Source organism: Nelumbo nucifera, chromosome 1 (genome assembly GCF_055504915.1).
Source record: "Nelumbo nucifera cultivar China Antique chromosome 1, China Antique-T2T, whole genome shotgun sequence".
In the NCBI taxonomy this organism is placed as follows: Eukaryota; Viridiplantae; Streptophyta; class Magnoliopsida; order Proteales; family Nelumbonaceae; genus Nelumbo; species Nelumbo nucifera.
The window spans coordinates 161,336,199-161,350,826 of record NC_142649.1 but is presented as its reverse complement, the minus strand read 5'-3'; the positions used below and the strand labels follow the sequence as shown (position 1 = coordinate 161,350,826).

Genomic DNA, 14,628 nt, shown 5'->3' with positions numbered 1-14,628 from the left:
TCTCAATCGGGCATTAGCCCGTCTGAAGAACAATTCTTTAGCTTCCACCTCTCTTGCCAAGTCAGGTACAGCCTCTGCATTTAGTGCATCTAGTTCCATTAATTCTACCTCTTGGGTGATTGATTCCGGAGCCACTGACCATATGACACATATGTCCTCCTTATTCTCCACATATCATTTGTTGTCTGGCCAAGATAAGATGAGAGTAGCTGATGGGTCCCTCTCCACCATCTCTGGAAAGGGGGTGGTTGACCTAAGCAAGGATCTCTCTCTTAAATCAGTCCTACATGTTCCTAGTCTTACCTCAAATCTGTTGTCTGTTTCAAAGCTTACAAAAAACTTGAACTGCAGTATAAATTTCTTTCCTTCTCATTGTGTCTTCCAGGATAGATTGACGAGGAGAACGATTGGGAGTGGTCATGAGTATGGGGGCCTCTACTACTTTGATGAAGATGTCAGCTCAGCCATGCGAGCTTCCACTACTAGTCCGGAGAGTGTGGAGTCAATAGCTAGGCTGCACTTGTGGCATGCTAGGCTAGGTCATTTGTCCTTTTCTTCCTTAGCAATGTTGTTTCCCGAATTATGTAAGGGCATTTCGAGTCAAAGTTTAATTTGTGATGTGTGTCAAATGTCAAAACAATGTAGATCAATGTATCCAATTTCTAGTAATGAAATTCAAGCCCCTTTTGACTTGGTTCATTCTGATGTTTGGGGTCCTTCACCCATTGTTTCCATTGATGGCTTCCGTTACTTCATCAGTTTTATTGATCATTATTCTCGGTGCACTTGGATTTATCTATTGAAAGGACGTGAAGAAGTTCCCCGGATAACTATGATGTTTTGCAAGATGGTTGAAACACAATTTGATAAAAAGATCAAGCAATTCCGTTCAGACAATGCAGCTGAATACTTTGAAAGATCCCTAAACTCATTCATGGAAGATGCAGGCATGTTACATCAATCATCGTGTGCTTACACCCCTCAGCAAAATGGGGTTGCTGAGCGCAAGAACAGACATCTATTGGAGACAGCTCGAGCCCTTCTTTTCCAGCACAATGTGCCCAAGCAATATTGGTCTCAAGCTGTTCTCACTGCATCATACCTGATAAATCGGATGCCATCTAAGGTACTGGGTATGAAGAGCCCTTTCTCTGTTTTGTGTCCCACTCTTCCAGAATTTCCTCTTCCCCCACGGGTTTTTGGTTGTACATGCTTCATACATGTGAAAGATCCAAAGAAGACCAAGCTAGATCCTAAGGCTACAAAGGGAATATTTTTGGGGTACTCTTCTACGCAGAAGGGGTATAAGTGTTATGATCCTGTCTCCAAGAAAAAATATGTCACCAGGGATGTAGTCTTTTTTGAGTTTCAACCCTATTTCAAGTCTTCTCAGAATCCTCTTCAGGGGGAGAGTAGTGAGTTGGAAGAGGATTCTCATTCTCCCTTCTGTTTTGTTCCCATTTCAGCACCTTCCACTACTACTAGCTATAACATTCCGGGTCAACCTAGTGAGACTTCCACTGTGCCAGTTGCTTCTCCAGATTCGGCTGATACTTCTGAAGGTTCCAGTAAACAAGAGAAAGAGATACATACAGTAGAAGGAAGAAGGCCCCTTAACCTCATGATTGCAACCGGTTGAACTCAGATCAATCTGTCTCTGCAATCCAAGGTAATTCTGATTCACTCAATTCAGATTTGGATCTTCCTATTGCTCTCCGTAAGCCTGTTCGTTCTTGTACCACTCGGCATCCCATAGCCGATTATGTTTTTTACTCACACTTATCCCCTGCCTATCATTCCTTTGTGTCTGCTCTTTCCTCTGTATGTGTCCCTTCCAGGTATTCAGAGGCGGCATCTGATCCAAGGTGGAAAGAAGCCATGAATGAGGAGATGAAAGCCCTAATGAAAGCAAGGACATGGGAATTGGTGGACCTGCCAGAAGGGAAAGGCACTGTTGGGTGCAAGTGGGTATTCACAGTAAAGCACAGGGAAGATGGGACAGTTGAGAGGTACAAGGCCAGACTCGTGGCAAAGGGGTTTACACAAAAGGAAGGAATTGACTACAAGGAAACCTTTGCCCCAGTAGCAAAGCTCAACACAATCAGGGTTCTACTGTCACTAGCAGCAAAATTCTCTTGGGAACTTCATCAGCTGGATGTGAAGAATGCCTTCCTAAATGGTGATCTTCATGAAGAGGTATTCATGGAACCCCCACCTGGATATGATGCTGGAAAGAAGGTATGTAAACTAAGGAAAGCATTATATGGTTTGAAGCAATCTCCCCGGGCATGGTTTGAGAGATTTTGTTTGGCCATGAAGAAAGTAGGGTGCACTCAGAGCAGTGCAGATCATACATTGTTTACAAGGAGACAGGATGACAAACTTACAGCACTCATTGTGTATGTGGATGATATGGTGATTACTGGAAATGATGTGAGAGAGATGAAGAGGCTGAAGGAGTTCTTAGCTTCAGAGTTTGAGATCAAAGACCTGGGAAATCTGAGATACTTTCTTGGAATTGAAGTTGCTAGATCAAGAGAAGGAATCTACATATGTCAAAGAAAGTATGTGCTAGATCTCCTAGAGGAAACAGGCATGATGGGGTGTAGGCCAGCAGACACTCCAATAGAACAAGCCATGGATTACAAGAATCAATGGGTGAGGAATACTGTGATAAGGAAAGGTACCAAAAGTTGGTAGGAAAACTGATATACTTATCCCTTACTCGGCCAGACATTGCCTATGCAGTGCATGTTGTCAGTCAATTCATGCACTCACCAAAGACCCCTCATATGAGAGCAGTGGAAAGAATCCTCAGATACTTGAAGACTTGCCCAGGGAAAGGAATTTTATTCAGAAAAAACAGCAGACTTGAAATTGAAGCCTACACTGATGCTGATTGGGTTGGGTCTGTTGGAGACAGAAAATCAACCTCAGGTTACTGTACATTCTTGGGAGGAAACCTAGTCACATGGCGTAGTAAGAAGCAGAATGTTGTGGCTAGATCAAGTGCAGAAGCAGAATACCGGGCTATGGCACACGGGGTTGCTGAACTCTTATGGCTCAGGACTCTCCTTAATGAGCTTGGTATCAAGACAGAGGGTCCTCTCAAGCTGTATTGTGATAATAAAGCTGCTATCAACATTGCCAACAATCCTGTGCAGCATGACAGGACAAAACATATTGAAATTGATCGACACTTTGTCAGAGAGAATTATTTCAGGAGAACTCTGTGTGCCTTATACTCCATCAGAGATGCAGATTGCAGACGTATTAACTAAAGGGCTGGCATCAACGAAGTTCAGGGACATACTTGGCAAGCTAAACATGATTGATATCTATGCTTAGCTTGAGGGGGAGTGTTAGAATGTTAGAGTGATGTTCGGCTGATAAGAGTTCTTATTAGCCCATTCTTATGTTTAACTTATCTTGTAACTGGGCTTGTGTTAATGGGCCTAATCCTGTTTAATGATTCAAGTCATCTGGGTGTCCCATCACTAATCAGGGGCATCCCAATAATTTCTTGTACCTTGTACTATATTCATCTATAAATAAAGAACTGGTCGACTGGCTAGTACAGTTCGACATTTTCAGCATCTCTTCTTCTTCTCCTCTTCTCTGCTACTTAGACTACAGTGGTTCAGCTTTCATTGTGTGTTGTAACTGTTGCTTGCTAACAACGGTATTGACAGACAAGCGAAACCATAGAAAGATGCTTATAAAAAAATTTAAGTATGACTTAAATAGAATATATGCAATGCAATTTAGCAGTCACGAGAGCAAGAATAAACACACAAATACAACTGCAGACCAAGAGATACCTCAAATGAACACTTCTGTGACATGACCTAATAACACATAATGAGGTAGAGATGGAAGAGCATATCACCACAAAATTGGAGTGCATGTATAAGAAATTAAGAGGCGCATCCAGATTCTTGTGTCATCGAGAATACTAATGAGATTAAAAAGGAAAAAAAATATAAGACATCAACAAGGATGTACTGAGCAATCAAGCAACACTATTTCCAAAAATATGTGTGTAAATGAAACGAAAAAGCTAAGATGGATGAGTGGTAAAACTAGAATGGATGGTACTAGAAATGAACCTACTCATAGGAATTTAGAGAATTAGAGGTAGCTCAGAGTCATAAAATAGAGGAAAGTAACCTAAGATGGTTTTGGGAACACACACAAAAGACCACCTAATGCACCGGTAAGAAGAAATGATTGATGCAAGTTGAAGGGTCCAGACTAAACTCTAAAGAAATAGTTAGGTCCCAAAATTGATTCATGTACCTCCAGGCAAGGCACCCCCAAAACGCCTTGAGGCACATGCTGGAAGTGCTTATACTTCTGAGTTGTGTGCCTCAGGTGCATGCCTCATGCACACCTCACACAAAACGAAAGAAAAGAAAAGGAAATGAAATGAAAGGAAAGGAAAGGAAAAGGAAATGAAATAAAAGGAAAGGAAAAGGAAAAGGAAGTCTGGGTTGGGGACAGAGCCCCTGGACCCTGGCTGGAGGCTTATGCCTCTTGCGTTCTGAACTACACCTCATGCCTCCAGGAAGTGGAACACCTCGCATCACACCTCCATGATTTAAAACATTGATTTGATCTCACCCAGTTAATAAAACTAAAATAACAACAAAAGTTATTTTATCAATAGAGGTAAAGAAAAGGATTCCAATGGAGAGTCATACATTAAGTGCATTTAGTCTGGTCTTATGGGCTCCAGGTGGCATACCACCCTCATAAGAATGAACTACTGCGACAGCATCAAGTTCTCCCTCCTGTAGAGAACAAAAAATAAAATTAGGAGATAGCTTCATAGATTCTCTTACAGTAATATGCCTTCTTGTCTATAAACTTCCATGTGAAAAACAAGAAGACAAATGACCTCACTTTACTATGCATATGCAAAGCATCAACTCTCTGATGGTAACTACTAAAAGAACTCAGAACAGCATATTGATAACAAGAAAAAGCCTATTTGTTTTTCAAGAGAACAGATGACCAATTAAAAGTAATCATCACCCACTAAAAGATATAAGACAGAGAAAAAGAAAACACACTTTAACTTGACAATAGGACTCTTTCAATTTGTTCAGCATCAACAAGTCTATAGGCTTCACTAAAGGGTCTGTGGAAATTGATGGCCATGTCTGATGATGCTGCTGAATCCATAGAAGGCATCTAGAAATATCCTGCAAAATTACAGTCATTTAATTGCTTGCTTAAAGACAAAACTGCTTGGCAAATGAAGAAAAGAACACATAAACAATTGAAAGAGAAAGTAAACAAGGAAAGGCACATGCTAATAAAAAGATTTTTTATCAATTCCCTTGTGTGTCTGGGAGCAAAGGAATTCGATTCTTCTCCAAGAGCATAGAGACACCCAAATCAAGCATCAATTATTTGGTATGCAGGACAAGTCCTGGGATTATAGAGTTGGCTAAATGCTCAACGGATGGCATGTCATAGTGATCTCTTTGATTAGGAGACAGCATGATATGCAGGAGCACACCGCCCCCCCCCCCGGGCAGAAAAACGGTGTTCTCTATGGATGATATATTATAAGAGCATGGGGATGAGTGGCAAATTCCTTTTCAATGGCAAAGTCTTAATGGAGTGGAACCCTTCATTAAATATAGAATGAAGTTGAATTTTGATGAGAGTTGAATTGGTAACCCAGGCCCTTCAGGGATTGGCTTCAGGGATTCCTGTACTCGACGTCTGATTGGCTTCAGGGATTCCTTAAAGGCAGAAGTAATAGTGATACTACAAAGCCTGAGGTTAGCTTAGCAACTTGGGCCGCAAAATGTAGAGGTAGAGGGTTCAAACTTGGTTATTTCTTGGATAAGCAGCAACAATTCAGGAGCATGGATTTACAAGCTAACTCCTAAGGGACATTGAGAAGCTAGCAGTGGAAGTGGGAGCCACTTTAGATGGGTCAAGAGAACTGGAAATGGAATTGGGATCTGATCCTCACACAGGGCGCCTCACACCGACCTCACATGCACATCCCACCATGCATTAGGAACATCTCCCATGAATAATAACGTATAAGTACAGGAGATGTTCCCAGTGCATAGTGGGATGTGCCTGTGAGGTCGGTGTGAGGCGCCCTGTGTGAGGAGCAGACCTGGTCTCTTGGAAATGGGATGGCAGATTCTTTGGCCAAACAACAGGTCCATAAGGAACAACTTTTATGGGCAGAGTTGTAAAAAGAATGCAAAACAAAGTATAAGGGTTGCTGGATAATTCCCAGCTCTGAATTGTAAATTTGTAATCCTTTAAGTTTCAATTGTTTTAATGAATTTCCTGGTTACTAATAAAAAAAAATTAAAAAAAAATTAGAGGGAGCTATCAAATATCAAGTTCAACTGTTATAGATGCTTGCTTGAAAATCCAGGACCTCTATGTGTTGGTGGCTTGTTAACATGAGCTAGGTATCAGGTCCTTACTGTGTAGTGTGTACTCTAGCCGGTTTGATATGGGGACTCCATCAGAGCATAACTGATGGCGTTGCCACAAAGGCTCTGATGTTTATTTCTAGGATTTAAGCATGCAATAAGAGGGTGATCCCCAAGTAGTAATGGGACAGAGGGGGGATGGCTAGGAAGGAATGTAGAACACATGATAACCCTTGGCTTGTAGAATGAAAACCTTGTTCCAATCTGGTCCTTGACAAAGCAGAATGGCAAACTCATGTAGCGAACTCCATATAGTTGGGATAAGGCTTGGTTGAGTTGAGTATAGATCCAAGATCTGCCAAATCATTGGCAGAGAGTATTGCCAGGAGAGGGGTAACAAGGGATACTTAGTATTGAAGGATGATATTTTGGATAGTCTTTTATTAATTTTTCCCTATGAGGTGATTCCCTCAGACCCTAACATGGGGCCAAGGTTTCTGGCTTCTCTATATTATGCTTGTAACAAATTTTCACTGCTTTTGATCATTAATAAAGGATGTCTTAACCAATGTTTTAAAAACCGACCCAGAAGCTGAACTGTGTTTCCCTCCAGGTCACAGGTCAGCAGTTCAACCATCCAGGTTGGACGGTCAGACAGTGACACACCATCATGTGTATATAGATATACATGCACATAAATGCACGCATACATGCATATGTACACACGTATGTATGTCTGTATATATGTATATATGGTTCATTTTAGGTCTAATTTATATTTTTATTTCAGTTTTTAATTATTTATAAATAAAAAAGCTAAAAAAAGAGATTGAGGCCCCAAAAGGTGTTTTTTGGCAAAACAATAACGGGACAAGGTTCCTTCAGCACTCTTGGCAATAAATCCGATTGAAATATGAAGAAGTAGAGAAGAGAAGGGAAGAAGAGAGAAAAGAAGAAAGAAAGGAAGAAGAAAAGGTTTGGAGCAATAGAACAGTGCTGGCAGCACCAGCTTCTATTATATTATATAGGGCGGCAGAAATAAGAAGGGAAAAGACCCTTGTGCCCCTGCTGTAAGTGAGTACAATAACAGAAATAACAGAAAATAAAAAAAATGTTTTAACTAGCCAAACAGACCCTAACACAAATAACTAAATTATTTCAACACTCCCCCTCAAGTTGGAGCATAGATGTCAATCATGCCCAACTTGTCACACAAATCATTGGGCCGCATATGATGAAGACCTTTGGTGAAGATATATGCAAGTTGTTATTCTGAGCTGACATATGGAGTACACACTTCTCCATTTACAAGTTTTTCTCTAATAAAATGCTTGCCCACTTCAATGTGTTTCGTCCTATCATAAAGGACTGGATTAGCAGCAATATTGATGGCAGCTTTATTGTCACAGTAGAGTGACATAGGGAGTGACATAGGATTGCTCACTGCAAAACCCAGTTCACCTAACAGATTTCTTATCCACATGATTTCAGCAACCCCATGAGACATCACTCTATATTCTGCTTCAGCACTAGATCTAGCCACCACACTTTGTTTTTTACTTCTCCATGTGTCTAGGTTTCCTCCTACAAAGGCACAATACCCACTGGTAAACTTTCGGTCATCAACTGCTCCTGCCTAATCAGCATCAGTATATACTTCCACCTTTAAGTGACCATGTTTCTGGAACAACAAACCAGCTCCGGGAAACTTCTTGAGGTATCTAAGGATCCTCTCTGCAGCTTCAAAGTGAGTTGTCATAGGATTGTGCATGAACTGACTAAGGACACCCACTGCATAAGCAATATCAAGCCTAGTCATAGACAAATACAAGAGTCTCCCTACGAGTCTCTGGAACTTCTTCACATCTTTCAAAAACTCTCCCTGACTGTCTCCCAACAGATGATTAGATTCAATTGGTTTTACCCCCAACTTGCCTATATCTACTAGTAGATCTAGTACATATTTCCGTTAGGAAATAAAGATGCCCTTGTGAAAGCGGGCAACTTCAATTCCAAGGAAATAATGTAAGGGGCCTAGATCTTTCACCTCAAATTGAGTGGCTAAGAATTTTTTTAGTCTCTGTATTTCAGCCTCCAAAACTCCTATGATCACTATGTCATCCACATACACAATTAGAGCTGCAATTTTCCCTTCACCTCTTTTCACAAATAGAGTGTGATCTGACTGGCATTGTTTGAACCCCATCTATTGAACTGCTAAGTGGAACTTACTAAACCAAGCCCAAGGTGATTGCTTCAACCCATATAAAGATTTTTTTAACCTGCACACCTTTTGTTCACTGCCTTTGGCACAAAAACCTGGAGGTTGGATCATGTACACTTCCTCTTCCAAGTCACCATTCAAGAAAGCATTTTTGATGTCCAATTGGTGAAGTTCCCAGTCAAGATTTGCTGCTAATGAAAGAAGAATCCTGATAGAGTTCATCTTGGTTACTGGAGCAAAAGTCTCTGTATAGTCCACTCCATATACCTGTGTAAAACCTCTTGCTACCAGTCTAGCCTTGTACCTTTCAACAGTTCCATCAACCTTGTGTTTCACTGTGAACACCCACTTGCAACCCACTGGTTCCTTCCCTTCAGGAAGATCCACCAACTCCCAAGTGCCATTTTTGTGTAATGCATCAATTTCTTCCCGCATTGCATCTGTCCATTCAGGTTTAGATAAAGCTTCTACCACATTCTTAGGAATGTGGACACTGTCCACAGAAGAGAGGAATGCACAGAATGAAGGTGAAATGTGATCATAGGACACAAAATTAGAGATAGGATGATTAGTGGTATAAGATCTAACATCCTTTCTCTTAGCAATAGGAACATCGAGATCATTGATGACAAGGGAATCAACATTGAGAGGAACAAGCATATCAATAGGAGTAAGTGTACCTGGTTGATGAGACGGATCTGCCTCTAGCGAATCCGATGATGTTGGTTGCATAGTGTCAGGTTCCACGGCTCTTGAACTCTGCTAGCTTTTATGGCGACGATGAAAGACCCGGAATGGAGGAGGATTGGGTAAAGGAGGTAGTTGAGTTTGAGCCGCCTGTTTCTCCTCTCCCCCTGAGGAGAGACCGAGAAGAAAGGTTGATTCTCAAAGAAGGGTACATCAATGGAGACATAGTACTTGCGAGAGGTAGGATCATAGCAACGATACCCCTTTTGAGATAAAGGGTAACCAAGAAAAACACAAGGAATAGCCATCAAGCTTACCCCGAGTAGGGGACAACTTATGGACAAAGCAACGACACCAAAAAACACGCATTGGAATGGTGGACAACAGAGCTGTAGGGAACAAAAGCTGATGTGGGGCCTTATACTCTAGTAATCGAGATGGCATACGGTTGATGATGTATGTAGCACATAAAACTACATCCATTCAAAAACGTTTTGGCACATTCATATGAATTAATAAGCCACGAGCTACTTCGAGAAGCTGACGGTTCTTTCGTTCAACAACACCATTTTGTTGGGGTGTCCTGGCACAAGAGCTTCGTTGAAGTGACCCGCTTGAAGCAAAAAAAACTCCGTGAGATCACTATGGAAGTATTCCTTCGCATTGTCCGACTGGAAGATATGGATTTCAGTTTGGAACTGAGTGAACACCATGCGTTGAAAGTCTTCATAATTTTTGGCACTTCATCTCTAGATTGCATAGCGTAAACCCAAGTGTATCTAGAGTAATCATCAATCAAGGTAATGAAGTACTTATATCCAGCCTCAATGGGTAGAGTAATAGGGCTCCAAACATCAGAATAAACAATATGAAATGGAAATTCAGATCTTTTATTTCTCAAAGGTAAATAACTTCTACAATGTTAAATCAATTGACATGTCTGACACTGTAACTGACTCACTGACAAGGACTCAAACAACTTTGGGAACATAACTTTTAATGACTCAAAAGAAAGATGACAAAGACGACTATGCCATAAATAGGCTTGACTCTCACTAGACAAACTCATGGACTCTGTAGCCACAAGACCAGCTTTATTCTCCAACACGTAGAGACCATCCACCATGCTTCCTCTACCAATCGTTTTCTCCGAGGCCAAATCCTGAAACACACATGAAGATGGAAAAAAAAGTGACTGAACAGATCAAGGAGTGAGTTATACTACTAATGGACAACAAATTCATAGGTAATTTCGGAACATGCAGTACATTAGAAAGGGTAAGGCCGAGTGGGAGAGGTATGGTACCTTGGCTAGCTATGGTAGAGAAAACCATCAGCTAGTCTCACCTTATCTCTCCCAGAGAGAAGGTTATATGTCTAAAATAAATCTGACTTACCGGTCATGTGGTTTGAGGCTCCGGAGTCAATAACCCAAGGAGAATCAGTGGTATGAGATGACACATGGAAGGCAGTGGCAGCGTTACCTGATGTAGACGCGAAAGAGGTAGAGGGAGTAGGACCAAAATCAATCTGGCGAAGAGTCCTACCATACAATTCCAAATGGTCACGAAAAGAGTTGATAATTTCTTCCTTAGGGTCAGAACTGGGGTGCCTCTCCTGAGTTACCAATGGACTAGTCTCCGGCAACGCCATATTAGCTGAGTTATACTTTTTTTTATTCTGCTGACTTGGTTTCTTGCCCTGATCAGGTGTTGACTTCTTACCCAAATCCTGTGCCCATTTAGGTTTTCTATGGAGATTCCAACATGTATCTCTAGTGTGTCTTGTCTTCTGGTAGTGAGTGCACCAAAGTTTACTCTTATCATCTGTTCTCTTCTGAGAGTCACCTTTCTTAAAAGCACCTCCGACATTTGTATCTGAATTTCCCCGGACAGCTAGGGCAACTGACTCCCCTTCTACACAATTCATCACACTTCTTCTACTCTCTTCTGACTGCACTAAGGCATACACCTCCTGAACTGATGGCAATTCTTTACTACCCAAGATCTGCACCCTGATGGACTCATATGAAGGATTCAGCCCTAGGAGGAAGGCAAAGACTCGTTGCTGAGATACAAGTGACTTATACGTCTTTGCATCTTCATCACACTTTCAATTCACATTCTGGTAGTGATCAAGTTCTTTCCATATCGATGTCAAATCATAATAGTACATCAAGAGACTCCTCTCCCCCTGCTTGCAAGTAGAGGATTCAGCTTGCAGTTGGTATATCTTAGCATAGTGTCTCTGCTCCGAATAGGTGGACTTTGCTTGTTCCCATATCTCACAAGCAGTTTCAGCCCACATAAGTCTTCCTTGCCTGTGGCAGCATGGAAACCAAGAGCCATGACATCACCATACTATTCTCTTGGTTCCACCTATCTTCAGCACTTCTGTTCTTCGGTTCCTTCACGCTCCCATTGATGTATCCTATTTTCCCCCTAACAGTGATGTAGAATTTTATTCCCCTAGACCACTCAAGGTAGTTCAGACCATCAAAGGGAATAACAACCATGGGGAAATTCATATCCATTCCCCCGCTCACTCCATTGTGGCTCCCTGAAATCTCTGAAGTAGCAGAATTCTCAGACATGATTAACACAAGGTTTTTTTATCTAAACTCTCAACTTAGGATCCCTCCTTATATCGACAAAAGCTCCACACACAACAATTCAGTTCTGGACTTAATCTGAGCACAAAAAACATCACCAATTTCCAAAGAAGAACTATGACGAGACTGATTTTCAGATCTGCATGAAACAGTCCCAGCCTACTGGACATCTATGACTTAATCTAAGTTCCACCACAACATTAATCAATAAGAGAGATCCTAACACACATGAAATCAGATTAACGAGCAGAGAAAACAGGTCATCTATGACCTACAGTCACCTTTTCATAGGTACAAGATCACACGATCCAACAAATAAAAAATATAACCCTCACAAAAGTCTGCCGACATTCAGTGGTTTGGATTCATTTGTTTTGTTCTCCACTTGGTACACGACCAAGTGAAAGAAATAAAAGAAGAAAGAAAACTTTAGGGTTGTACCAGTTGCAGATCTGATTTGATCAGCCCAGATTCAGTCCTCTGTTCCGCCCAGATTCAGCAACTTGAAGAGAAAAAAAACTTGGTCGCCTAGATTCAACAGCCTTGCTCTGATACCATCTTGGCAATAAATCCGATTAAAATATGAGGAAGTAGAGAAGAGAAGGGAGGAAGAGAGAAAAGGAGAAGAAAGAAAGGAAGAAGAAAAGGTTTGGAGCAATAGAAAAGTGCTGGTGGGGCCAGCTTCTATTATATTATATAGGGCGGCAGAAATAAGAAGGAAAATGACCCTTGTGCCCCTGCTGTAAGTGAGTACAATAACAGAAATAACAGAAAATAAAAAAATGCTTTAACTAGCCAAACAGACCCTAACACAAATAACTAAATTATTTCACCAAGCACCTTGGAACGCATAGATCACAAACCCAAAATCCAAAACAAAGATCACCCCAATAGGACAACAGAGAAAAGTTATGGCCTCCGAATGATTGCATATAAATTGAAACTTGTAACTCGTGGCCCATTGGACTGGGTCAAGTGGGTCAATGGTTCACTGCCCAGGATGACCAGGTTTTTACCAAGTCAATGGTTTGTTTTTAAGCTGCTTACAGGTTTGAGGTTGACCCGAACCAGAATTATGGCCAGGAGACAGTTTTAATGGTCTGACCAGCCAGGTCAACAACAGTTTGCGAACACTAGTCTAAACAATAAATAACAAAAACAACAACAACAACAACAATAATCACAAGAATAAGATTTCATGTGATCGCATCACAATGGCATACAAAAATGCTAAGCAACATAACTTAGAAACATGCATCAGAATGGTATCTTGTTATGCAAAAGAATTAAGCTGAAATACTGATTGTGTATCTTACAAGAGAACTATAATTTCTAGGAGCGTCCACGGTTCGGATAACCGAACCATGGGCAGTTTTTGCAAACTGAACCGGTACCACCGGTTAACCGGTCCGTCGGTTTTGGTTTTTGACCGGTTCAGTTCTTCGGTTTTTTTATATTTATAATATATGTTACATAAATATATGTATAATATTATATTATAAATAATAAATGATATATAATATATGTACATATATATATAATGAATATATATTTATATATAATATATATAAAATATACATATAAATATATACCGGTCGGTTCGGTTAACTGCATTTTCCGGTTCAGTTTTTCAGTTTTTTCATGGACACCCCTAATAATTTCAATAGTTAAATCTTGAACTAAGCATGCTGAACAGGGGGTCATATCCCACTTTTTTCTCCAGTCCATAGAGTTTATAAACCTAACATATATCTGTATCAGTATTAATGCTAGCACTTTTAACAGTTCCAAGATTGTTAATACATAGCCAAGAAGCAACAAAAAGCGTGTGAAACATACTCTACAATACATGCAACTAAGTCGGGCTTTCTTCATGGATTCTACAAGAGAAAAAGCTAATAAAGGCCCATAAGTTGATTGCTGATAATTTAAGATTTAGAACTATTCAGCTATACATGAACAGAATGAGCTTCATGACAACAAGTAAGAGATGGTACACATAAAACCATTATCCATACCTCTCCACCGAAAGGCAAAGTCACTCCAGTAGTAGGCAGAGCCACTCCATCCTGAAAATCAGATAGATAGTTTCAAGGTTCTATTTTTCTAATTTGGCCAATAGAAAATTCATTTTAAGTGGGAAAACAAGTTAGTGACTAGGGAATTGGAAGGTGAACACAGCATTGTACTTCAGTCTGTGATTTCGACTTTGATAAGATTCACCTACTTAGCAGTTGACAAACAGGTATATTCCAACTTTTAAAATGCCAAGTTGTTTAATAACTAAAGAGGCATGCCCACCAAATAAAATGCGCTGGCCCTTGTTTATAAGTAGGGTTATAAAAAATAAAAAATAAATAAGTTATAAGAAATAGGATCTTTCTCTTACCTCAATGCAGATGATTGATGTAACCTGAGCACCAATGTTCACAACACATACAGTTGATAAGCCATTACCAAAGGCTGCAGCAAGACCTTCCTGGTCCAATGGTGCTAAGATTATTAAATATTCAGAATCATAAACATAACAGAAGGTTAAGTATATTAAAATTCTAGCAAATTTGTTGCAGAGGGAACCACTAGAAGGAGAAAAATTAAAAGCATGAATAACTGAAATGCAGGTTGCAATACCACTTCTATAAAATTGCATGATAGTCCTTATGTTAAGTATATTAAAATTCTAGCAAATT

General features: G+C 40.4%; 1 protein-coding gene across 1 annotated transcript in view; it reads right to left on the bottom strand.

Moving 5' to 3' along the window:
* Positions 1-14,628, bottom strand: part of ARP9 (actin-related protein 9) — an 81,342-nt gene that overhangs the window by 12,003 nt on the left and 54,711 nt on the right. The window contains exons 10-13 of the mRNA XM_010276516.3: positions 14,328-14,417; positions 13,957-14,007; positions 5,076-5,207; positions 4,704-4,793 (exon numbers count right to left, since the gene is read on the bottom strand). Of these exons, the coding sequence (XP_010274818.1) occupies positions 4,704-4,793; positions 5,076-5,207; positions 13,957-14,007; positions 14,328-14,417 (363 nt within the window). The remainder of the gene's footprint in view (positions 1-4,703; positions 4,794-5,075; positions 5,208-13,956; positions 14,008-14,327; positions 14,418-14,628) is intronic.